This window comes from Tachyglossus aculeatus, chromosome 4, assembly GCF_015852505.1.
Source record: "Tachyglossus aculeatus isolate mTacAcu1 chromosome 4, mTacAcu1.pri, whole genome shotgun sequence".
Taxonomy (NCBI): Eukaryota; Metazoa; Chordata; class Mammalia; order Monotremata; family Tachyglossidae; genus Tachyglossus; species Tachyglossus aculeatus.
The window spans coordinates 104,151,546-104,178,081 of record NC_052069.1 but is presented as its reverse complement, the minus strand read 5'-3'; the positions used below and the strand labels follow the sequence as shown (position 1 = coordinate 104,178,081).

At 43.0% G+C, this 26,536-nt stretch overlaps 1 protein-coding gene across 1 annotated transcript in view; it reads right to left on the bottom strand.

Moving 5' to 3' along the window:
* Window positions 1-4,604: 4,604 nt before the first annotated feature.
* Window positions 4,605-26,536, bottom strand: part of RC3H2 (ring finger and CCCH-type domains 2) — a 46,532-nt gene continuing 24,600 nt past the window's right edge. The window contains exons 10-22 of the mRNA XM_038745040.1: window positions 23,008-23,120; window positions 20,639-20,947; window positions 17,980-18,194; window positions 16,666-17,099; window positions 15,489-15,659; window positions 13,179-13,334; window positions 12,431-12,644; window positions 12,229-12,313; window positions 11,636-11,717; window positions 10,935-11,069; window positions 10,587-10,694; window positions 7,228-7,376; window positions 4,605-6,376 (exon numbers count right to left, since the gene is read on the bottom strand). Of these exons, the coding sequence (XP_038600968.1) occupies window positions 6,178-6,376; window positions 7,228-7,376; window positions 10,587-10,694; window positions 10,935-11,069; window positions 11,636-11,717; window positions 12,229-12,313; window positions 12,431-12,644; window positions 13,179-13,334; window positions 15,489-15,659; window positions 16,666-17,099; window positions 17,980-18,194; window positions 20,639-20,947; window positions 23,008-23,120 (2,370 nt within the window). The 3' untranslated portion in view covers window positions 4,605-6,177. The remainder of the gene's footprint in view (window positions 6,377-7,227; window positions 7,377-10,586; window positions 10,695-10,934; window positions 11,070-11,635; window positions 11,718-12,228; window positions 12,314-12,430; window positions 12,645-13,178; window positions 13,335-15,488; window positions 15,660-16,665; window positions 17,100-17,979; window positions 18,195-20,638; window positions 20,948-23,007; window positions 23,121-26,536) is intronic.

Genomic DNA, 26,536 nt, shown 5'->3' with positions numbered 1-26,536 from the left:
CGTATTTATTGAGCATTTACTGTGTGTCATCAATCAATCGTATTTATTGAGCACTTACTGTGTGCTGAGCACTGTACTAAGCGCTTGGGAAGGACAAGTTGGCAACATATAGAGACGGTCCCTACCCAACAGTGGGCTCACAGTCTAGAAGGGGGAGACAGAGGAAAAAAAAAAAAAACCAAACATACTAACAAAATAAAATAAATAGAATAGATATGTACAAGTAAAATAAATAAATAAATAGATAAATTCCATAAACCGAGTTTCAATACGATGTTCAGGGCTGCGGATTAACCGATCACATGTGTTGTGGGTAACCGAATGTACTGTCTGACCCATTTAAGGCGCCACGTCCGACACCAAGAGGCATTATTCCAATTTTTGATTTTAGATTTTTCAGGGGATGGTGGGAGCGCAGTGCTTTACACGGTAAAGATCCGGCGCTTAGAGCAGTGCCCAGCGCTTAGAACAGTGCTTTGCACGTAACAAGCACTTAAATACCATCATTATTAGTACTATCTTTTAGACTGTGAGCCCCTTTTAGACTGTGAGCCCACTGTTGGGTAGGGACCGTCTCATTATTAGTATTATCTTTTAGACTGTGAGCCCCTTTTAGACTGTGAGCCCACTGTTGGGTAGGGACCGTCTCTGTATGTTGCCACCTTGTACTTCCCAAGCGCTTAGTACAGTGCTCTGCACACAGTAAGCGCTCAATAAATACGATTGATGATGATGATCATCGGTGCAGACAACATTTTGCTGAGACGGGCACAGAGATTTGGTGGAAAAGGGGTTGGGGGGAAATTTGCGCTTTTTTGATGTGCCCTAATTCCAACCTTTTCCAGACCCTTCTGAAAATACGGATAGAGTTTTTCGTGCTTAAGGAAAATAATTGTGCCCTCCCCCCGCCCCCCAAAAATGTAACTAATCACTGGGGACATGGATCGACACACCTCTTAAACGGTAAATATTAAAGATGACTTTAATAACGCAAACGAAACCGATGACTTAAGGTGGACAAATAATTTTATTTTGTGCATGCAAATACATGTCAAGTACTGCAAACTTTTTCCATCAATTTTCTCTCAAACACTGAAAACCAGGATGCTCTATTCTGTGAACAGCCAAAGCTAATATCTCTTTACTTCAGTGCTACAGCAAAAACACACAGAATTCACTCTTGCTAGTCAGTATCATCACAACCCTCATTGTTCCGTCTCTGCCCACCCCCCAGTACAGACCTTAGAGTCTAAACTTTCCCCCCTTTAATCCTAGTCCTATAGCACAAAAGGGAAACATTACAATTTGGAAATTCAAATTGAAATACACGGAATAGAATTTATTCCCATAGCTTTCCCTTTTCATTGTACAGAATTATTTTTAAATTATAGTTTTAAATAGAAGCTGAGTATATGCCTTAAAAATGAGCATTAAATCCATCTTAGAGATGGTGCCTGCTTTATACATGATGGGTGTACACCATCTTTAATTTCATTTACATTTCAATCGAACAATAGATTTGCAAAGAAAATGTCTAATACAGACGTAAAAATATTCACACTAGAGCTTCACAATCGGTTGTACAATTGACAAACAGGCCTCTTTTCCCGAACTTTCCAGCTAAGCTAATTTATAAAAATGTAATCAATGCAACAAGAAAAGACATTTTCTTTAATTTCCAGGGAAAAGAATATGCAATAAACAGTATAAATGCCGAAAGCAGATGCTGCAAGCTAACCACGATACTCCAAAAGTGGCTGTACAGTGGGTATGTGCAGTACAAATAAAAGCCACGTGTGTTGTATCACAACTACAGTATAATGTACTTGTTTGCCCAGCTAAGTGAATGCATGCACCTCCATGCCTTGGATTAACTGAGGCCTAACTCGGAAGAGATCGACGGGATATGTGCAAATGACTGGCCTGTTGGCAGTGCCCGCTGCAGCCAGTTGCCTACATTTTGCTGGTTCCTTTCACAGAAATGGGCCCATTTCGCGGGACGGAGGTGGGGAGGTTTCGGGGATGGTTGCCGAAATCGGGTCTCTGCTCACGCGTGGGAAATTTCCACGCTCTGCCCGTAAACCCTGCCGTTAGGTGTCTTGATTACCTGGCTCGTTCCCTTGCCAGTAACGAGGTGCCTGGCTGCCACCAGTTCCAAGGAATTCACTGCACATTTATACTGAAATGTGGATCATTTCATGAGCACATTTATTTGCATTGTGCCTGCAACCGGGGCCCCCGTATTAGAGGGGACGTTGCGACAAGCGATCCCACCAACATTACACGTTCAAGTAAGACCTGAGAAAACATTTCCAGGGAGTTTCTCACGTAGTCACATTCTATAACGTGACTTTTCCCTTTAATATTAATGCTATTAGCGACATTCTGCCTAAAAATGAACCCAAATAAGCAGGTAGGGGACTCTCAGGCACGGTGCTGAAAACGGACGCTGCGTCCGACACTGGTAATACAGTGCCACTCCCGATCCGATCTCTGCCATCAACAGAGTCAAAGGCAACATTACGTCAGTTTCAGAGGAAACTTGCCAAATGATTTCCTTTTAGGTTCCCCCAACCGCTGTGCGCCTCTCTTGTCCTAAAACTCACTCAGTGCATAAAACGAGGATATGCTTTATACTACACATCAACACAAACTTCTGGTTAAAAGTATATTAAATGCATGACGATACCAATTGTTTCACACCAATAAGAAGTCCCTTGTGCCCTCTCTCTCTCTCTTACACACACACACACACACACACACACACACACACACACACCAAGAATCACTGTCACTTGGTTTTATGAAAGCTAGCTTTGCTTGGAAATTTACCCTTTTCAAACTCGGCAACAAAATTCTGATCCAGGTTGGTACTGGAATCAAGACTCGACTGCAAAGACAACTCCGATCAGGATATTCCTAAGACTACCTGCTTGACTTTCTGAGCAAGATAACAAAGCAGTAAAGCACGGTGACCTACCTACCCACCCACCCACCCGAGAAATACGGCAACCTAGGCTAACTTTACTGCCGTTGCTACGGCCAAACTGTCTGTGGTACACGGAATCCGTGGTGGGGACAGGAAAAACCACCAGCCCACTCTCCGGATTGTCAATCTTTTCCTGATCGTTCCCTCAGCAGCACCGGTTGGCCAAGTTAAATGGGCCTGACCCCAGGCAACCCATGCAGACGAGTAACTGTGGGTCAGGTGGTAAATTAAGCTCCTAACAGACCAGGGTCACATCATCTGACCCTAGAAACACACTGGCTTGTTTCTAAGGGGACAAAGGACCGGAAATCATCTTCCCAAAAACGAACGGTCACACCTATTTTCTGGTCTATATGTATGTAGCTTTCTCATCATGGAGTTACTAGCCTCCCCTTTAAAGGGACAGCCGCGCGCTCTCTACTTTCCTCATAAAAGTTTGCGTAAAATCGACTCCTTTGCTTCACAGTAAGCACACCCACATTTACACACACAAAGGCTGCCACTTGAATAATTAAGGATTCAATACGGAATTCACCCAACACAGAATTGATTCCTATGGAATTGGTGAAGGAGAGTGAGTTTCTCTGGTTAGGAAGGTATCTTTTCATGAGGACCACCTGCTGCAAGACAAGCATATTTTAATACATCGGTTCTGAAACATACCAATAAGGTATATAACACTAATGAAAATGTAGTTTCACTGGACGAGAAGGCGAATATGTTAAGCAGCTTATCCCAACTCCCTTCAGCAGAGCGTAACCAAGTTTTAAAATTGCGATTTTAAAATTAAAAAGATTCGGTTAAATACACAAGATCAATTTATGTAATATATATTCACCCTCAGAACGTGCTGAAGATGTTGTGTAGTTCTGTTGCACAGAGGGTTCTTTTTCCCTGAGGGCGAGTAAGGAGCTCTCAAACTGTTAATAGGTCTCTATTTTTGTAATAAAATAGCCATTTAAAAATCTAAAAAAAAAAAATACATCACTTTCAACATGGAAGATCTCACTATTTTAAATAATCATGAAATAGACCTACTGATTTGCATATCCTTGTTGGAATGACATACAGCAAAGAAAGTACGTTGGAAGCATTTCAAATGTACTAAGCTCATATTTATAGAAAGGCTCTGATATAAATTATACAACAATCATGTTCCTGTAAATATCCTAGACTAATTTTTTATGTCGGAAATAAGTTAATGTAACACAAGTTCATTCCTGTTCCTACTCATATCATCTTACAAAGTGAAATAAATAAAATCTCTTCGCAGGGGATGGGGGGCACTGGCCATTGCAAGGAAGTACAGTATTAGCCAAAGGAAAACTACTGAAAGGCTACTGTGCTGTTTTAGCTACAAACATCTCCAAGCAGTTGAGTTTTAAATAAATGTGTAAGATCTTCCATACTGATACCAGAATATCAAAACTACCCCTTTGTTTGTCAGGTATATTTACAACATATCAGTCACTTTATGGACACGTTCATTAAGACGGGTATCAAACACCGGTATTTACTCATTCCTATCAACAAGCCTCAGGGAACTGTGAGCCCTACCTCTCCTACCCCCGCTTTCCCACCCCCCCACCCCCTCCCCACCCCCAGCCTCCCTGGAAATGTGCACAAAACTTTTTTTTTTTTTTATCAAAATCTTATCTGACACATTGCTGTGGTTTTGTAAAACAACTGAACAACTCAGATGACCATTAACATGATCCCGTTTAAGCATTCTGCTAGCAGGAAAAGCCCTTACATACAGTACACCTGGTGAAAGATCGGCTTGGCTTAAAATATTCCAGTACAATCGTCAGAGTAAACAACTTCACAGAAGTTAATAAAAACACAAAAGTAAAACACCTTAAAGAAACAGAAAAAATAACGGACGAGCTACGGATCACCAGGAAGGCATGCCCTGATTTTGTTCGCCAAATGGTGACTGAAAGTTTCAGCACTCAAAGAAGTAGGATATTGTCCCCGGATATTCCGAGGATGATTGGCTGGGTACAACTGTCAAACGATTTTTCAGTCACATTTTAGCAGGGCACAAATGATTCACGTTTTTCAGGATAACTGAAGATCAGGCCATGCTATATTGCTTTATGGTTCATGGTCTGAAACCAAACAGCCAGAGAGCGTAAAAGCCAAATGAAACCTGAACACGAAGTTATGCCGAACAATATTTAACCAGGATGATGCAACGAACATCCAAAACGAAATTAGTTTAAATTAAAAACCCAGCAATACCATCTTGTCAGTCAGTGCAAACACTACATACAGGGTTTTCACAACGAAGCCAAAAGCACCCGATTCTTTGCCAACTCATCAGATTCAGTAATATGCAGATAGGAACCTGCATGAAAAAAACTGCCATTATATTAGTGCATAATTGATCAAAATTGTTCAAAACGATTCTGCATATAACTTAAGAGAATTCCATTTCTCGTACATTAGCTGAAGGACTTAGGCACTTGGTTACATTGTTTTTACTTACTTCAACAAGTAGCCTGCATATAAATACCAACACTAATAAAGCAGAAATTATTCCTGAAAATAACAAACGTTTCAAATGCGACGGCAAAGCACCGCACCGCACTCCGACACAAAACGCAGCAGAGCAAAGCTAAAGTGTGTTAACCCTGTAAAAGTCTAAGGTAAGATCGCCTACCTTTCATCATTCTTCAAAAGACAAAAAAAAATCCATGCAGAGTTCCTTTACGAAAGATAAATAAAGCAGCTACAATGAGATGGAAACTCCTCTCAGTGAAGTACGAAATAGAAACAAATAAGTTAGTTTACTTTCACTAGATGTATCATTGTAGGATCCTGCTAGTTTAATAAGTGAGTTGTTAATTTTCCACAGAAGCCATTTTACACAGGAATGGCTCAGTTACCGCACCGGATTGCTACAAACTCATAAAAAGCTGCTTTAAGCTTAAGTAAAATGTTGTCCAAATTCCAATCACTTCTGGAAAGTGAACGCGTTACCCTAGTAAAGTAAATTCATTTCGTCAGAATGCTAATGCAAGAGGGCCTGAAGTATCAAAGAGTCCACAGGAAATGGATGCCCCCGCTATCATTTTTTTTAAAAAAAATATACATTATATAATATATATTATATATATATATATATATAAAAAGCTAGTGTAAATGCTTTCTTGGGGTTGGTCACCAGCTTGTAAGACGAACTCTCAGCTGTTAACCATCTTGCCATTTGCAACGGGCTGTAAAAAGTCATTTTTGTCTTCGGACGGGATGTGAGCGGTTTTCAGCATGAGGCTGCCGACGCTGACTGCTGCGGCGACGGGCAGGCCGCCCGCGCTGCTCGTGGGCGCTGGGACTGCCTGGCTGAAGCAGGCCGTTACCGGCAGGATTGCTTTTGGCTCCTCCCTTAGAGAAACCGAGACAATGAAAGAGGTTAGGCTTTGTAGCTTTCTAAATGACCGGCGTTGTAGTACCAACGGGCCCGGGCTGAAGGAAACTGAGTCTGAGCAAGAAGCAGTAGGTTTCGTTCCGACTTTGCGGTCCTAAACAACAGGGCTCGGGGCTACACTGAGGAAGTGTCCCTTGACGGTCGGTGAAATTTGGGTTTCCCGGTTCATTCTCCCGAGCAGGGTTGCCGAGGGGCCAGACGACGAGAGGCCTGACGATGATACAAGTAGCACGGCTTGGTGGATAGGGCGTGGGCCCACCCAGAGGGACCTGGGTTCTAATCCCGGCTCTGCCGCATGCCTGCTGTGTGACCTTGGGCAAGTCACTTCTCAGGTACCTCATCTGTAAGATGGGGATTAAGAGCGTAAGCCCCACGTGGGACAGGGACTGCGTCCACCCTGATTAATTGGTATCTACTCCAGTGTTTGGCACGTAGTAAGAGCTTAACAAGTGTCATAATTATTATTACTACATAACATTTTGGCTCCAAGGGAGAGGAGAGGGGCTACCTACAGCTGCCCGCTCTCCAAAAAGCTGTGGGAACGAAACCCCATGGGGATATTATTCATCCCTCACACACCTAAAAAGTGGGTGCTTGAAATAAATGAAGTTTCTGATTTTCACTAAAATTTCCCACCACAACTGGTTCTTTTTAAAATCCAAACTGAGGAAAAACTATTGTCCTAATCATATCCAGCCTTAAGCAGTTCTCTCCATGAGCCCCCAAATTCAGAATCTGGATTTAATCCGTCTTTTTCCAGTGTTGGTGGTTTACCCCCACCGATGCTAAATTTCTCTCTAACACTCACAGAATCACATGATCTTCACCTAAACTTTGTCTCTTCTTCTCCACGGGTTCTTTCTGGTGCTGCTTAAGCGGGTGTCCGTTTTCCAAAGGCGTTCCATTCAGGAGCTGATCATTCTGAGAATTGATACCAAGATGAATATCCAGAATCTCCTAAAAGGAAATAAAGCTGCCTTTTAAATACAGGCTTCAGGTTCTCCGTTCCTTTTGGGCAGGAAGTAATTCCTGGCCGGTTGTTAGATGGAGAGTCAGTCCCTCTATAATGTGGGACTTGCGTTCGGCTTTAAGGAAAACTTACATCACACCGCTCACCCCATGCACTGTGGGCATGTACACAATATTGCCGACTTGGACTTCCCAAGCGCTCAGCACAGAGCTCTGCACACAGTAAGCAGTCAATAAATATGACTGAATGAATGAATGAATGAACCATTCCTTCTCACACTGCACTATAGCCAATCAATCATATTTATTGAGCGCTTACTGTGTGCACAGCACTGTACTAAGCACTTGGGAAGTACAAGTTGGCAACATATAGAGACAGTCCCTACCCAACAGTGGGCTGGAAGAACGTTCTCTTAATTCTGCCATAATGTGTGGATCATGACTGAACTGACACTACCTCTGAATTTCCTTTTCTTTTCTTGAGCGGGGGATTTCTGTTCTCCGCTGTACCCTCCCGAGCACTTAGAACAGTCTGCATGAAGCAGGTGCCCAATAAATCTATAAATCTCTGGGGAACTTGAGATTTGGTCCACGACTGATGGCCTAACATTCCAGACTTACCATACAAGTAATTTCTTCCTTCATGTCCTTGGGCCCTACAGGGGTATTGGGGGAAATCCGGACATCAGGCCTCTGTCCAGCAACAGTGCTTCTCCTTATCGACTCCTGTTTCCACGCCAACTGTTTCCGACTTTGAATGCCCTTCTTAAACTCCTAGTCCTCCTCTTCTCTTGCCCCTGATGACCTTATCATCAATCTCATCAACAAAATTGCAACCATCAGGAGTGAACTCCCTAAAATCTCCTGGGCACATGCCAGTGCCACCCCACCCCTGCCACCCATCCACTCTCATCCTTGCCAGCTGTCTCTCAAGGCATCACCCACCTCCTTTCAAAATCTAGCCCCTCTCTCTCCTCCTCTGTCCCAATCGCTTGGCACCTTATTAAATCACTTACCTTCTCCTCCTTCCTTCCCTCCCTGACCACCATCTTCAATGGTTCCTCCCTCTGTTTTCTCCTACCTGTTAAGTTTAATATCCATCTCTCCCACTCGACTGTTCATAAGCACCTTGAGGGCAGGGATGTCGACCTTCACTACTGTATTCTCCCAAGCACTTAGTACAGTGCTGTGCGCACGGAACAAGTTTGTTTAATACCACCGATGGAGTAAACAATTACGCTCTGTTTCATTTGAGAAATGAAACAAGATTTGTTGGGAAAACTTTTTCTTATTTTGTATCTGGGGAATTACACTTCCAAGGGGCTTCTCATGACCAGAGCAAACCTTCTCTGAAAAGACATCAATTTACACAACCTGGATGATTAAAACAGATAATCTTCCTTTGTGTCAGCCATATTTTCAGCTACATAATGGCCATTATATTGTTTTTATGACAAATTTGGATAACAGGTGTACTCTGGTATGCATCTGACCAAGCTCAACATACCAGTCAAGGGCTTCAGGCAAGTAAATTACCTTTCCACCCCTTCCTCTTTTCCTGGCAGCTTTCCTGGGCCTCCCCGCACCTCAGTCTTGCAAACTCCCCTTGCCTGCCCAGTTATCCCCATGGCTATTTTGAGAAAAAAAAAAAGAAAAAAGAAAAGAAAATCCCAAAAAACTTAGCCTGGCCACCACCCACGCTCCCCCTGGCCTAGCTCCAATAACCAGCCTGGCTTTTTTCTAGTTTTAACTTTCATTTTAGCTTACCCATCCCTCCCCATTTCCCGGCTTGCAGCTCCATTTCAACCAAAGTCACAGAGACGGGGACAGATTGTGGGGAGAGGGGACAAAAGAAGACCCTCTACTAGGCCTCCACCTGCCCCCTCCTGCTTCCCACCCTGCTCCATCCTCATTCCTGTCCCCACAGCTCTGGCCAAGGTAGAGAAGTGGGGTTAAAAGCTGGGAGAGGGCACACAGCGCTAACTGCTGCGGCCGAGGTAAAAATTCAAGCTTGTCCGGCAGTGAGTTAGCTAGTGGAGGACTTGAAAAACTTATAGTAGTAGTCGTAAAGATTTTTTTTTTTTAATCGGGACCCACTTAGTGCAATGCATTTACAGGTGGGGGAGAGAGGGGAAGAGTGCAGGGGGCATTGGGGTGACAAAGAATGACTTGTAATGACCTTGTAATATTCGACTTGGTCCTGGAATGGACCCTAATTTAACAGGTAGTAAATCTATGAGGAAAAAGTACACTAACAACCCCATTTTCAAGACACATGGGGATATACCTGTACATTCTAGGGAATGCATGACTCTTGTACTGTCCCCCCAAGTAGAAGGATTGAGGAGAAACAGGACCGCAAATCCCTGCTTCAACATTATTTATTCACACCCATCATCTTGGTTGAAGCTATATCACGTAACACTAGCTTTCCTCTCTTGTAACCCTTCACTGATCCACAATTCACAAACCTAGCTTACCCATCCTGAGCTTTATACCACTCCCAATTTTACCCCCTAACCATCCCTAGTTTTACCATCTAATAATCCACTATGGAGCTCTTTTCCAAAGGAGTGGCTAGGCTATAATGGAGACAGAGAAAGAGAGGAGGAAGGAAGGGAGGAGAAAGGAAAACTTACCCTCCCCAACCCCAGGATATATTGCTATTAGTGCCCAAAGGAAAAGTTCTGTAGTCTATTTTAATCCCCAAGAACCACAATATTAAAGTGATCTAAAATGGAAGATCACTGGAAAAGTTTCCAAAGGAAATGGGAACTGGGAGAATACTGAATAAAACAATTTCAATGTTTTATCATTTGTTTGGAAATTGTTTTTAAAAAGCATGCTGTGATCAATACTGAAACAATAAAAAGGAAGTGATCGAAAAGTGAGATGCACACGTGAAATCTAAATTTGGGTACGAAGATGAAGAAAAGTTAGGAAATCAAGCACTGTGAGGATAAGGTGGAGTTAATAGTAATAATAATAATAATAATAATGGCATTTATTAAGTGCTTATTATGTGCAAAGCACTGTTCTAAGCGCTGAGTTACAGCAAACCCTTAAAGGCCAATGTAAAAAAAAAAAAATCCTTTAGTTATAAAGGTCTCCAAATCTAAGCATACAAATGAAGAGGTACAACTTTTTCGATAAAGCAGAATGCCTCAACTGTCCAGACTTTCTAATGGCTGTACTTACTTCTATTTGTTCACCTTGTCCATCAGGTTCATCAGTATCAAGTGCTGAGAGCTCTAATTCAATATCTCGATCAGGTTTAGTATCGGTGGCATCTTCTGAATAGTCAGTCTGTAAATCAAACAAATACTGTCTCTGCCCACAAGCACCCGTATTTTTTTTTTTTCCTCACAATCACCCAGGTCAATAAATACAGAATTACAAAAAGGCTGGAGGAGAGGCATTTTGCACTGATTTTAGTCACTGGAGAATGTCGCAACAGTTACCCCCCAAAAAATAAAAGAGGAAGGACCTTTCCCACTATGCACTGAAATCGCCTCATTAAATTACAAAATGCGTTTCTTTTTTTACCTCGCCATTTCTCAATTCTATTTCCTTGTTTAGGAGATTTAAAGCAAGGTGTCCGCCTTCATCCAAGGAAGTCCACTTCTGTTGCATAGCTAATGCATTGGCCTCCCTCTGAAGTAGCAGTGAATTACTCTTTGCCTGGACAAGACAAGATATTCAGATAACTTCACCATTTAAATATACCTTAAGGATTCCGAATCGCATACCGACAAACCAGCTGGATACTGAAAAGAACTAAAAGTCCAGGTTCCCTCCATCTCTCCACTCATCCACCTGCTCCTCTCTGCTTCTTTATCTCTGTTTGGCTTGTCTTCTGCTAACAGTAGTAGAATCTTTACAGGCTCCTTCTTAGTCTACCTGCCTGCTCTGACACCTCTCTCGGCTAATTCTGTTTTGAGCTATGGCTCCAAGACAATCAGTGGTATTTACTGAGCACTTACTAGGTGCAGAGCACTGTACTAAGCACTTGGGAGAGTGCAACACAAAAGAATAAGCAGAAATGTTCCCTGCCCATAACGAGCTTACAGTCCAGAGCGGGAAGCAGACACTAATATGAGGAAACGGAAAGTGTCAACAAGGGCTTTGGCCTACTTAACTAGAAGCATAGTATCAATGGAATTGAGTACTTACTGTGTTCAAAGCACTGTACTAAGCGCTTGGGAAACATAAGTAGACACGCTGGTAGGCAGTATAATTAATCTTACCTGCTGCAGTTCAACGCTCAGCAGATCTCCAGTACTGGAATGCTTTCTCTGACCAGACAAATCGGTAATTATAAATCTTTCCCTTTAAAGAGAAAGAATAATACGTTTCCTTACACACATTTTCAGGGGAAAATGAAACTACAGAACTACTCTGGATTTAAGAACGGTGATGTAATTCAAAAATACTGAAATCCGGATCCCAATCCTGATTGTGGAAGAGGAAAGAGCTGCTTCAGGCTACAGAGGGATGGGCTTGTGTGCTCCTATTGTGAGGCAGCAGGAGGCCTGGGAGGCCATTGGTGCTGGGAAGCAATTCTCCAATGGCACCGGATTAAAAACTTGGCTCAGGGAAAGGATTTGGAAGGGACTATTCTCCACGACTTCTTCAGAGCTACAATGGGATAAATGAATTCAATTTTTCATTCACTGTACCTAACTAAAAAAAAAAAAAAAAATCATGTATCCATAGAACATCTTTTGGGGAAACTGGCTCCAAATATTTTGTTGGAATTTGTACTGTGAACACACACGCCTACATGCCCTTTACGTTCTACAACACAGGACCAAAAAATTTAGTAGAAAAGTAGTCATACCGTTCGATATAGTGGGCTGACGAGGTGGAATCGGCGCCGTAAGAACTCCACCGCGAATCAACAGCATTGACGTACGGGACGTAATCTGCGGAAACGTGGAGCGATTTATTAGGGCAAGCAATTCAATCATCTGTAATTAACTGAAGGGATCAGAACAAGGGGGGTGCGGAACCAGAAAGCCGCTGGCGGTTTTCAGTATTACCTGAGACACTGATGGGCTTAGTTGTACTTCCTTGGGAAGCAGTGGCCTGAATAGGGTCTGTGGTGTGGTAACCTGTGCGGGATGACCTGGAAATTGCACCCCACTTAGAGATGATAGGCCCGTCACTGAAGGGGATTATAGGGTCTTCCTCTTTTGCCCTTCTCTGAGTTTCAAATAAATGCACTCTTCTCTTCACATCTCCACTGTCCAGATCCTGACCGTTCCGGGGTCGGGGACAAAACAAAAAGAAAAGCAAAAACACTAAAACGAGAGGTTCCCGTAAATTCCTTCAGTCACTGAACACTTCCCAAAAAGGCAATTGAACGTTAGCTTCGGCTTATGTGGACGAGTCCACATCTTCTCGATGCCTCAATGCAAGTTAAATGAACCGAGCTCCTAAACCCGGTGTACTCCCCCGCCACTTCACAGCATGTATGCAATACATCCTTAAATAGTGTTGCTCACCCCTACCAATTACTTATTTTGCTGCTTGTCTCCCCAGCTAGATTGTAAGCTCCTTTAGAGCAGGGATCATGACCATTAACTCTACTGAACTCTCCCATGGGCTTAATACAGTGCTATGCACAGAGTAAGAAGTCAGTACATATTACTGGTTGACTGACTGATATTTCAAGCCTCGATGAATAGAAGCCTGGGTTTTTAACAGACGGGTTTACTCGGAAATAAAATGAAAAGAAAGCATGTTCTTAAATGAGAGTCAGCATGCACTACCTCCCCCAAATCATACCATGAGCACAGCATTTGAATTGGCAATTACATCCTTGGGCTCTGAATCAATGGCATTCATACAGGAGCCGATAGTTCCACAGGACCAGGGTGAATAATGGGAAAGATGATCTTCCTCAAATTTAGTACCACGCAAATCACTTACGTTCTCAGAGAACTAGTTAAAAAAACAAGAGCAGAGTCGACCCTTAAGAAAGTCATACTTCACAAGCAGTACGGTGGGCTTCAGTTCAGTGAATTTTAGTAATTAACCATCACTTTTTTTTCCATAAAATGGAAGTGGCCAGAAACAGTTCTTGAGCAATTTAATGTGTCACTTATGACTAGAAAAAAAGGTTCTCTTCTTTCTCCACCAAATTCTTTTTTTTTTCTCCCCCCCAGAGGCTCATACTGTAAAACTGGCCTTACACTTGTCAAGAAAACATCTGATTTTAAAGTTGTACGATATACCTTCCTAACACAACCATCCTGAAAGGAAAATATTTTCCTGAGGACAACCGCCATTTTTGATGCCAAAATATGATACCTTTTGATACAATTCATATCAATCAAATCGCATTTATTGAGCGCTTACTGTGTGCAGAGCACTGTACTAAGCGCTTGGGAAGTACAAGTTGGCAACATATGAATATTTACTCACCTACATATTTAATTTTTCCTTTCTCTGCCCTATATATATAGTATTTTGTGTCTCTCCAACCAGCTAGAGTGTAAGCTCTTTGATGGCAGGGAGCTGATCACTCAAACTGTTGCACTCTCCCAAGTGTTTAGGACGGTGCTTGCAAACCGTAGCTGCTCCATACATATTAGTGATTGATTATTAAGTGTCTACTACACTGTAAGCTCTTTGTGGGAGGGAACGTGTCTACCAACTCTGCTACACTGTACTCTCTGAAGGGCTAGGTACAGTGCTCTGCACTCAGTAAACAATCAATAAATACAAATGATTGATTACCCTATTCCAAAGCACTGGGCTAAATGTTGGGGATGGAGACAAGATGATCAGATCAGATCAGATCAAGTTCCCATTCACCCCTGGGTTCGCAGTTAAAGAGGCAGGGAGAGCAGGTATCACGTCTCTTTGTAACCTCCCCAGCGCTTAGAACAGTGCTTTGCACAGAGTAAACGCTTAATAAATACCATTTTTATTATTATTATTATTATTTTACAGTTGAAGAACCTGAGGCCCCGAAAGGTTAAGTGACTTGCCCAAGGTCACACAAAAGGATGCTGGCAGAACTGGGATGAGAACCCAGGTTTCCTGACTCCAAGTCTCTCACTCTTTCCACTGAGCCATACTGCTGTCTCTAATTATGATACATTAACTCCTCATTCCAGATCTTAAATTGACCGATTGGTGGATATGCCCTAAAAAGCAAGAGCTAGAAACTTAGGAGTAAAAATAATTTTTTCGAACAGCAATTTTTATAGCTCCTCTAGCTACGGAAACGACATTGCTGGGCTTCATATGTGACAGTTATGTTCCTGGGAAGGAACACAACTTCTGCTGCTACGTACAATTAGCGGTGCCAACTTTTCATCTCGAGCTGGGGAATGGAGTTTTAAGGGGTGAGGCTGTGGAGGTGGAGCTCTGAGGCAACGGAGGTAGAAGTGGTGGAGGGAAAGGTGGGGAGAGGGGCGGCGGGAATGGAAGAGGGAGGGAGGGGAGGGGAGAGGAAAAGGGGAAGGAAGGGGAAATAAAAGGAAGGACACTTTCTTCTCCATCACCTCACCTCAGGCAGTGGGGTTAGATGCCAGCAGCTCCCTTTACCCCCGCTCCACATTCACCTTACTGTTTCCCTCACCCCCGACCCTAAAAGCGTGTCTCACGTCTGGGACCACACGAGTCTTACACCGGGACAGCCGTTATGCAGCCGGAACTCTGACTCACATCGCCAGGGACCCGGCCTGCAGTTCTCCTGCAGCGACTCTACGCCGTACCCGGCTTCTGCCAGGAAGACCCCAGCTCCTACTGCGGAGACCCCGTTCCCCATCTGCACTGCACTGACCCCAGCCCACGTCCAGTCCCTGTTCATGCCACGGAGACCCGCGGCCCCGCGGGCGCCGTGAGAACCCCAGTTCCCACGAGCACTCCTGGCCCCAGCTGGCAAGAGGTGAAGCCACCATCCTGTTTCTTCCTCCGACTGTTTTACAAATCCAAAGGGAGGGCAGGCTACGTATGCTCGCCTTTCTGCCTGGGAAACTGTGGTCCGGGCCTTGGAGTACGACCGAAAAGGCTAGGCCAGAAATTTCCACTCTAGATAGTCCTCGTTTAAATTCATGCCCGTGAGCCAGTGATGAAACATCTTACCTCTGTGCGAAAGTCTACACTGAAGAGAGGAGAAGGTGGTGTTGGAGACTGAGTGGCCATAGGGAGAGCCGATGAAACAAGAGGTGCTTTCTGAGTGTGGTATTGGGTCCACTGCTCCGGTTTCCGTCTTAACTGCTCATCGTAACCGGTCTTTAAGTGGCTACAAGATTCCTGGAGGGAAAAAAGTAGCACTCTTGGTACCTTAAAAATTAAGGACTACACTTTAAAAAAAAAAATGACACTTGTTAAGTGCTTTATTACAAGCCAGACGCTGTATTATGCGCTGGGGTTGATAAGAGGTTAGGGACCGTCTCTATATGTTGCCAACTTGTACTTCCCAAGCGCTTAGTACAGTGCTCTGCACACAGTAAGTGCTCAATAAATACGATTGAATGAATAAGAGATAATCAGGTTGGACACTGTCCCTGTCCCACATGGGGCTCACAGTCTAAGTAGGAGGGTGTAGGATTCAATCCCCATTTTACAGATGAAGTAACTGAGCCACAGGAAAATTAAGTGACTTGCCCAGGGTCACCCAAGGGACAAACGGCAGAGCCAGGATAAGAACCCAGGTCCTTTTACTCCCAGGCCCGTGCGCTCAACACTAGGCCACGCGGCTTAGCTTCTAATGAACAGTAACAGGACTAATGTATTAATAATAATGGTGGCATTTGTTAAGCGCTTACTATGTGCAAAGCACAGTTCTAAGCGCTGGGGAGGATACAAGGTGGTCAGGTTGTCCCACGTGGGGCTCACGGTCTTAATCCCCATTTTACGGATGAGGGAACTGAGGCAGAGAGAAGTGAAGTGACTGGCCCAAAGTCACACAGCTGACAAGCGGCGGAGCCGGGATTAGAACCTATGACCTCTGACAACCAAGACTGGGCTCTTTCCACTGAGCCACGCTGCTTCCCATGATGACGATGGTATTCGTCAAGCGCTTATCATGTGCCGAGCACCGCACTAAGCACTGGGGCAGATATGAGATCATCAAGGTAATATTAATGCCTATATTAAGACAGAGAAAGTACACTACCTTGTAGAACAAAAAAGAGGATAGGGCCTCAAATGTTCCACACACCTAAAACTGTCGTAAACGCAGAGGCTCTCGTTCCCTGTCGGCACTCCACCGCAGAGTCCGGAAGGTTTAGGGCTCGCCCTTCCCGTTGCTACTTACCCTCGGCAAAGGCACAGCCGTCCTCGGCTCGCCTGGTGGCTGACAAGCCATCGAGTAATATCCGTCCAAAGAGTTATACCTCTCCCGCAATGACGTCTGATAGACAGACGAATGCATCACATCCATGGGCGGTAAGGAATTGCTCCTAATAATGTCATCGCGGTGATACATTGGTGGACGCCAGATGCGTCTGCTGTCGTAGACGGGCGCGTACATTCCAGAAGGTACTGGGGGAACCGGTCCATACGGCTGCGGAGGAGGAGGTTGGTAAGGAGAAGAATTCACTCGATCTCGAGGGGGAAATGTACTGTAATGATCGGCATATGGCACGGAAGCAGGTGGGAGGGAGGATTCTGGAACATTATTGGACCTCACAAAGCGAGGAACACAGGGAGCCACACCAGCTGGTACCGTTGGAGGTGGTGGGTAGTATCCTTGAAAATCGGAAAGAGGTATATTTAATGTGGGCTCAGTACTAGCCAGAATCGTAATGGTTTAAGTTGTAAGCAGCACTCAGTCAATTCGAAAGAGTCTAACAGGCACGGTTTCCTCCATCTGAACACTAACCTCATACCTCCCCTGTTCGGCACCGCGGCTACAAGCTCACGTTATCACACCCCCACATGGAAACAGCTGACATTCTATCCCTTGCCAAATCACTACTTCAAGACGCGAACCACATTTACTAGCATCTTCCAGTTTTTCAGCCTGCGGGCCAATTTATTCTCCATGATCTCTGAGACCACGTGTATTAGATGACTGTGTAAGAAACCTGTGGCCTTCGTAAACGGTTTTAAATAAGAAAAATTCACTATAAATACCGACGACCTAAATTCCTAAATCTATTCTGCTTTCACGCCTAACTTTCAGGTGCATTCTGGATTTAGGTCTTTTTTTTTTTTCCTTGAGACGCTCAAATACATGACTTTTAAATCCCCGTAATTTACTCAAATTAGGCAGAGAATCCCTCTGAATAAACTAATAGTGCTTTTTCTATTCCATATTCAAATGGTTGCAGAAGGAATTCATCTCTATACCCAGACTGGGGACTACAAGGAAGACATAAATGTTGCTTGAGGCTTCAAAGACCTCAAATTTTCCCCAGTATAACTCCCATAGCACACGGGATGGATGGATGGATAATTCAACCGGCAACCCATAAACAATTTAGACTGATAATTTAGTAGCTACTTTTAGAAATAGCTACTGCACTCAGAAAAGAAACAGATACTGCACTCGGAAAAGAACTACATATCTGAAACATTCCAGTGCAAATTTCGGGCTCCGCATTAAATTGGCTCCCCAGTTACTCACCTGTCTGTGGGTACTGGGGGACTTCAAAGGATATCTGGGTCCTTGGATCTTGAAAGTAATGAATGTTTTCAGAATGCTGCGGATACACTGGTAGTCTGGTTATAAAAGGGCTCGACTTTGGAGGTACAGAATTCATCTCTGTTCCGACACTCGGGGGCCCGGCTGAGGTAGCTGCTACGTTACTTACAGGAGTCTTGGTGGGGGAACCAATTTTGCTGGAGGCGGAGGAGGAAAGACACCACAAAGGAAGACGATCAGTCCTTGAATCTCTCAGGAGGAATCTTTGCATAATTTCAGTTGTGAAGACAATCGGAAAAACCCCACCAAAGGACAATTCTACTTGGGCCAAAAAGGCCCTGGGTTCCAAATCTGCCACTCCACTGGGCCAATGCAAAGACTAGCAGCGCAAACCACGCCAACAGTCCCAGCCGGAGAACAATTCGTTTCCCTGAATTTTTCACCGTCCTCTGAGAGGAAGGCCTACTGAGAGGTAGGTCTTCTGAACGGGAAATCTTCGTTGAAAAGCTCACCGGGCCCAGCAGCGTGGAAGACAGTACTCCTGAAAGCAAAGCTTCTTTGGGACAGAGAAGAGACACTACACTGTGTTGTACTTTCCCAGATACTTAGTACAGTGCTCTGCACACAGTGAGTGCTCAATAAATACCATTGATGATTTACTCCTTGAAGTGTCATTCTTCCACGTTAGTCTAGCAATTTATCTATCTTGGGCAAAGCCATCATTTGGTAGCACGATGTTAAACTAAAGTCTCCTGAAATTACAACTGCATATAATGGCTCTTCTAACTCACAAAGACTGGAATCGAGGGCAGTTACCAGCCCAGCCAAGCCTTTCACTCTGAGAACTAGAACAGTGAATCCAGGATTAAGAACAAACAATATCCCAGCTGGATTACGGGGTTCCGTATCAAGCTCTACTAAACCTGAGGATGCAAAGATGGGCACGATTCCACTTGTAGCGTGGAATCTGGGCAAATTCTTCCTTCTTGGAGCAGCTCTGTGCATTCATTCAATTGTATTCATTGAGTGCTTACTATGTGCAGAGCACTGTACTAAGTGCTTCAAAAAATCAAATACGAAGTGGGGTAGGGGCTAATAAATTCAAGATTATGCTTCCTGCTTGCAATTTATATTTGAGGAGCATGTCGATCCGCCGCACAATGCAAGTGAAGGCCATAAGGAAATCAATTAACCCTTCCTTCTGTTTAATTCAGGACACCAAATTCATTGCATTAAAAAATACCTCTCATTAACCCCCTTTATTTTTAATTTTTAAAGCACTGTTGCTCTGCACATACCCTGGGAAAGGTTAATTTAATTGAAACTCAAAACGCTAGACAGGCTCACAGCCCAACACAACCCCATTGCTATTCATTAAGGTAACTAACGTTTTGCATTCCCCCGCTAAGAAACCTCTCTTTTGGTAAAGAAACCCAAGTGGAGCACCCAATTTCTAACATGCATTAATGTAGAAGGTAATGCTCAGTGAAGATAATTATTCTAGGAGCTGAGTAAGGTCAGAGCATTTGTGAGGTATTACATGATGGTACTAAGGACTCAAGAATTGGAAGAAGTAAAGGCAAATCTATTGTCTAAGGGCATTATCCCAGGTATTAGACCAAGGTTACAAATCGAATCATCTCCTATGGCCACCAACAGAAATACTCTATTTTCTTATGGAAAGTCTCAATTTTCAGGCATATAATTAAGTTCTTGTTTGCCTACAGACCTTCAACTTACAACCACAGTGTCATCTGCCAAAAGGGCATCAATTCAAAACCAATTTAAAAATGTTAAAATGTCATTCGCCTAATTTTCAGAAAAGGAGCACCCAAAAAAAGTTACGTGGCCAAAACAGCAGCCGAGACAAAACAATCTTTTGTGTTTTACAGCTGTAGGGAGGTTTCACTAATAAGTGAGTGTAAGATCTTAGTAAAATTAACAATCAACCCACCAAGGTAATTTACTCAGTGCCTTCAGAGCCCTGGCCTAAGCACTTGGGAGAAACAATAGAGTAAAAAGGCACGTTTACTATCCAATGGGGAAGACAGACGTAAAAATAATTTAAGGACAGGAGAAAGAAGGTAAAGGGGATATGTTAAAATACACCAGTGGTTGGGTGGCTGATGTAGTTGTTGCGGGGAGGGGAAGGGGATAATAAACAGTGGAGAGAGATTAATTAGGAAAGGCCTCTTAGGTAAACAGATTGCAGTTTCCCAATCTGTTTCCATCTACCTCACAGGTAGGTCTTATATATAGTGCATTAAGCTCCGGGAAAGTGTAGTATAAAGCGTAATGTAGTGCACATCAGCTCTCCCAAAACGTGCTCTTTCATTATACGTTTTACACAGAATGCTTTAGGGGCATCGGGGAACATTTTTCTGACAACACACCTGTCTGGACAGAAGGCAATGCAATGTTGGTTGAAGTATCTCTATGTGAGTTTTCCTTAATCTAATGGTTCTTCAACAACATAACGCCTGTTAGATTGGAGAACTGACTCCATATATCTTAGAACTAAAGTTTTAACTCAGATATACGCATCCCAAGGAATATGTGTGCTTAACAAATCTAGCAAATCACACCCGCCGCTAAGAATGTGAATACACAAACAGGAATTTTAGTCTCATCGAATACCCACTTTTCGGAAACAGGTTCTGTAGGAGACCCAGAGACACCTTGCCCATTTGTTCCAACCTTTCCCACTTTCTTCACATTCTCCAAAGCTCTTAGGGTGGTGTCAGTGCCACGGGGGATTAACTGGGAGACGCCACTTTCGGTACTTGAAATTCCATTTGTGCTTGGGATGATTTTCCCCGATGTCTCTGTACTTCCTATGACAGGGATGACATTTGCGGCTGTTGTGGTGACAGTGCTGTTCACACCAACTTTACTTAAGAGAGGAAATGTTCTCACAGTCGCACTGATCTTTTTGTTCCTTAATCGATATCTGAGTAAGACAAATGCAATAAACACTTGATCAAGTGTTACTGTGACGGAAGAATTTAAAAAGGGAGGAAAGTGCATTAAAAGGAATACAATAATTACTACTCTCTCCAAACAGCAGCGCACGCTGCATGTAAAACTAAACTTTTACATCCTCGCTTCATCTTGTGGGAAAAGGAATGCAATTTGGGGACATATTCAGTTCTGCCAGAATGCATCATATGGCTAGAATATGATGGCAGAGTTAGGAAACAGTCTTCTGACAACACATGCCTGCGTGGACACGGCATGGCATAGTGCTGGAAGAAACAGCTGTGCACATGCACACATCACCAACCACTGCGAATACAATGATGCAAATTGTTTTGGTAACAATTCAACCCCTTGTCATCAGATTTGACCTGAACTCAAGCCTCAGAGATAATGCTTTCTTCTATATACCTGTATATATGTGTATATGAGCCCATTGTTGGGTAGGGACCGTCTCTATATGTTGCCAACTTGTACTTCCCAAGCGCTTAGTACAGTGCTCTGCACACAGTAAGCGCTCAATAAATATGATTGAATGAATATGTTTGTACATATTTATTACTCTATTTATTTTACTTGTACATATCTATTCTATTTATTTTATTTTGTTAATATGTTTGGTTTTGTTCTCTGTCTCCCCCTTCTAGACTGTGAGCCCACTGTTGGGTAGGGACCGCCTCTATATGTTGCCAACTTGTACTTCCCAAGTGCTTAGTACAGTGCTCTGCACACAGTAAGCGCTCAATAAATACGATTGAATGAATGAATGAATGGGAGAAAAGTGCTAAAAATGTTGCTATCATTAAGCTCAATCAATCTTTATCCCTCAACAGCAGAATCCCCTACTCTAAAGATTCTGACGGAGCCCCTAGCAAAGTGAGGTGGTAAAGCATGATAAAAGAAACTGAAAACAGGACGGTTACAACAGAGCCCCTACACTCCTCTAGACTGGAACCTTGCTGTGGGCAGGGAATGTGCCTATCAACTCTATTAAATTGTACTCTCCCAAGTGTTACGTAAGTGCTCAATAAATATGACATACAAAATCGCAAATACCAAACTATCGTATGTCAGATTTTCTCCTCTCTGCAATGGCAATCAGGCAGTCGATGGTAATTTTTCAGTGTTTACACTGCTGAGTGGTGGGGAAGTTTGCAACTGAGCAGGCATGAGCCCTGCCCTCAAGAAATTTCTAATCTACCAGGCAAGAATAAAGATTTTTGATTCAATGAACGTGCACGCAAAGTTCCGCCCATCGTTTTTAAGGGGCTTACACCTTAAGGCATATTTATTTATTTTATTATTTATTTTTAAACATATTTATTACTCTATTTATTTATTTATTTATTTATTTATTTTACTTGTACATTTCTATCCTACTTATTTTATTTTGTTGGTATGTTTGGTTCTGTTCTCTGTCTCCCCCTTTTAGACTGTGAGCCCACTGTTGGGTAGGGACTGTCTCTATGTGATGCCAATTTGTACTTCCCAAGCGCTTAGTACAGTGCTCTGCACATAGTAAGCGCTCAATAAATACGATTGATTGATTGATTGATTAAGGCAGATTGACAAGTCAACAAAATGACTTCACCACCACCCTTACTGGAGTTCAATGGAGGGTGAACTTGATCATCGAATGTCCTTTGTGTTCGGATGAGCAAAAGAGGGCTAGAAAACCAAAGAGCTGTTTTGCAGTTCCTGGGATCTAAAATGAAATTACGCCCGCTTTACACTAATTACCAAAACTAAAACTATAATGCATCCAATTGCTCTCTAATGTGGGGGTTGTGTCCTTGGCAAAACCCTGTCTGTGTGAAGCTTGCATTGTAGTACCTACCAACTGGCTCCAACGCCATATGCCTGCACCAGCATGGCATGCTGTATACAAAAAGGCTCAAACCGTAGGGCAAATACGCTTATCTCCCTAACAGCGTTCCAGCCAAAACACATGGCGACACCACCACAGCATGCACGCTGCACACTTGCAAAAGCTCAGGCAGTATATCCCACAGGAAATTAACTGATAATACGTACTTTTCAAGCTCCTCCTGAGAATGAGCAAATGTACAATTTGTTCCGCGAGGACACCCTCCCTGCTGGCGTAGATCTCGGCACATACTCGTTTTGTATTTGCTGTTTGGCTGAGGCTAAAATAGAAAAAAGAAAAATTATTACACTTAAAATGTCAACGCATTATAGAGTTTTTAAAAAGATTTTTAAACATAATTCACTCGTGCCAGCTTTGACTTCGCTACACCATTTTAATTTTTTCCCCATTTCAGGAGACGAGAAAACCTCTCACTTCAATGTTGGCTAGCATTTAAATTATCCTGGATTTTCTATTGTGCACTTTGTAGCAGCACTAAATTTGGCACTCTAACAGTCCATAGTGGATTGTCTGAAATTGGATGAAGTCTTATGAATATGTATTTTTAAGCAACAATTCAAAGATGTCCATCAAATCCATGAGTCTTAGAAATTTTATTTCGTCACCTGAGTCCTCCTTAAACATTCCTTCAGTCTAAAAAAAGGCTGTAATCTCCAATTAACATTTCTAGGGTTGCAGAAGTCAAGCTATTTTAACTCAAACTCTTTTATAAAAGATGGTGCTTCTAAGGAAACAGCATGACCTAGTGGAAAGAAGACGTGACAGGGAGTCAGAGGACCTGGGTTCTAATCCCAGCTCAAGCGCTTACCTGCTGTGTGACCATGGGCAAATCACTTAACTTCTCTGTGTCTCAGTTACCTCATCTGTAAGATGGGGACTAAGACTCTGAGCCCCATGGGACATGGATTACATCCAACCCGATTAGCCTGTATCTATCCCAGCCCTTAATACAGTGCTCGGTACATAGAAAGCGGTTAATAAATACCATTAAAAAAATGAAGACAGCACACAATTTTCTCTTAAATAGCAAAGTTAGAGGGGCAGCAACCTAGAAATTCACTTGCTACTTTTCACTCCCTCTGCTGAAATCCACATGAACAAGGACATTAGGAAGAGCACTAAAAATGATTTGAGCACCTTGGAAGAGGCACAGTTTTTATTTTTCAGATTCATCTTACTCTTACACATTACGACAATGGGGCACTGGTCAACTACCATCACAGTTACTTTTAAATGCTCTATTTGGGACTGAGATCCAGTAGTGGGAACTTTTGACTAGAAGCTTACATAAATCACCTTTCCATAAGGTAATTAACTAGCAAATACGAAACTACCCTAAAGTAACTAGGTTTGGAAGTCAGAAACACTCACTAAGCAGATGGTATCATTATTATTATTCATACCCAACAGACCACTCTCCCCACCTTCGGAGCCTTATTAAAATCGCGTATCTCCTCCAAGAGACATTCCCCAAATAAGCCCTCATTTCCCCTACTCCCTCTCCCTTCTGCGGCACCCTTGTATTTGCATTTGCACCCTTTATTCATCCCACCCTCAGACCCACAGCACTTGCGTACATGTCTGTAATTTATTTTAATGGTTATCTCCCCAACTAGACTGTAAGCTCTTTGCGGGCAAGGTCTACCAACTGTTATATCGTGCTCTTCCAAGTGCTTAGTATAGTGCTCTGCACACAGTAAGAGCTCAAGAAATAAGATTGACTGATGTGAATCCAATAAAAGTATGAATAGATCCCAAGTTTTCACTGACAAACGAGAATTTAAAAAATCAAACTCCTCTTCCACCTTTCCAAACAATATGGTAATCCTTTCTAGTGCAGCTTTGAGCTGATGCACACTATGCTTTGTCTTTAACACTGATATATCTGAGGTCTTTAGTTCTGTACTGGGCCATTCTAGAACACCAAATGGATCTGTTTAAACTGGTGCTGTCAATCGTGTATTCCTCTGGAGTTATTATCTGCATCAAGATGCGTTCATTATTTTCCCACCTCATACACTGAATGCCTTCTTCCGTTTTTCTGCAATTGAGGTGCGGCTAATCCCTTTCAACTGTTGAGATTATTATAATCATAACTATTACTATCATCAAGGCTCCACAGATGTTGGCTGAGGTGTCCAGCCAAACAAAATGACTACTCCTCAGATGATCTCTGATTTATCTGTTCATGGTTTTAGTCTGATGTCTCCACTCAATGCAGCTGCCTCCAGCTACCGAATCTGCTGACACCAATTGGATTTAAGGAAGCAGCCCACTCATAACCTTGGTATTTCATTTGTCACTGACGTGTAGATAAGTGTACTGTATTTGTTGAACCCTAATTACTATTATTTGGAATGGTATCACAGTTGACAAAGCATACTTAAAGCACACTTATGAATTAACTCTGCTTGACAAGGCTCCATCTCTTGTATTGATATAGATACAAAATGATTACTTTGGTTATCACCTCGATCAAGTCCTAAATAATCCAACCACATATTTTTCAGTTACCACTTGAACTTTAGAATGCCTTCCAAGCGGGAACTGATGAAACAATTCCGACGCTTCACATTTTCAACTCAAATGAGCCCGTTGTTGGGTAGGGACCGTCTCTATATATTGCCATCTTGTACTTCCCAAGCGCTTAGTACAGTGCTCTGCACACAGTAAGCGCTCAATAAATATGACTGAATGAATGAAATGAAACAACACTCTAGAACGTTGCTTTGAAAAATAAAATGAGTGCAGAGAATGGGGGCCATTTCAGTTTTCAGGACAAACAAGAAACCACTTGGTACTAGGAAAAAAGCTTTTATTATTATTATTACGGTATTTGTTAAGTACTTAATCTGTGTCAACCACTGTTTTAAGATCTAGGGTAGGTACGAGTTAATCAGGTCAGACGCAGTCGCTGTTCCACATGGGGCTCACGGTCTAAGAAGGAGGCAAAGCAGACATTATTGAATCCCCATTATAGAGTTGAGGAAACTGAGGCACAAAGAAGTGAAATGACTTGCCCAAGATCACAGCAGGTAACTGACAGATCCAGGATTATAACCTAAGTCTTCAGATTCCCAGGCCTGTGCTCTTTCCACTAGGCCACGCTGCTCTTCAGAATGGTTTTTACTACAACCATTGTATCCGCAACACTAGCGGGCTAATAAAATGGAACTCCTCTGAGATCAAGTCAATGATCTATAATGGTTCACGAGCGTTCTGCAAAACAGCACCTGAGATCCTCACCAAACTCTCGCTGAGCTACGAAACTGAGGGCCAGGGATACTGAAATGAGACCTCCCACACTGTTCCCGTCAAAAAAAGGAGACCATCAGGGATGAGTACTTCACCAGGGACACACTTCGCTATTCTAGTCAGTAAGTGAGCTATCCTGACTAAATATGCAACTTCCAAAACCGCCCAATTCACTTAGTACCCACAAGACTCACTCTCATCTCTGCAGGATCACAACATAAATATTTCATTTAGTCTAGATAATTGGCCAGTATCTGTCTGGTTGCCCTGTAACCTTTATGACCCCCAAAATTCAGTCTGCTTTGGATTCAAAGCTCCTAAAAAAGCCAGGAACCCCGTCTATCTAACTGGCTTTTAAAAGCCCCTTAGACCAGCACCAGATGCCGAGAAGCTCTTGAGAAATGTTTCTGAATACAACAA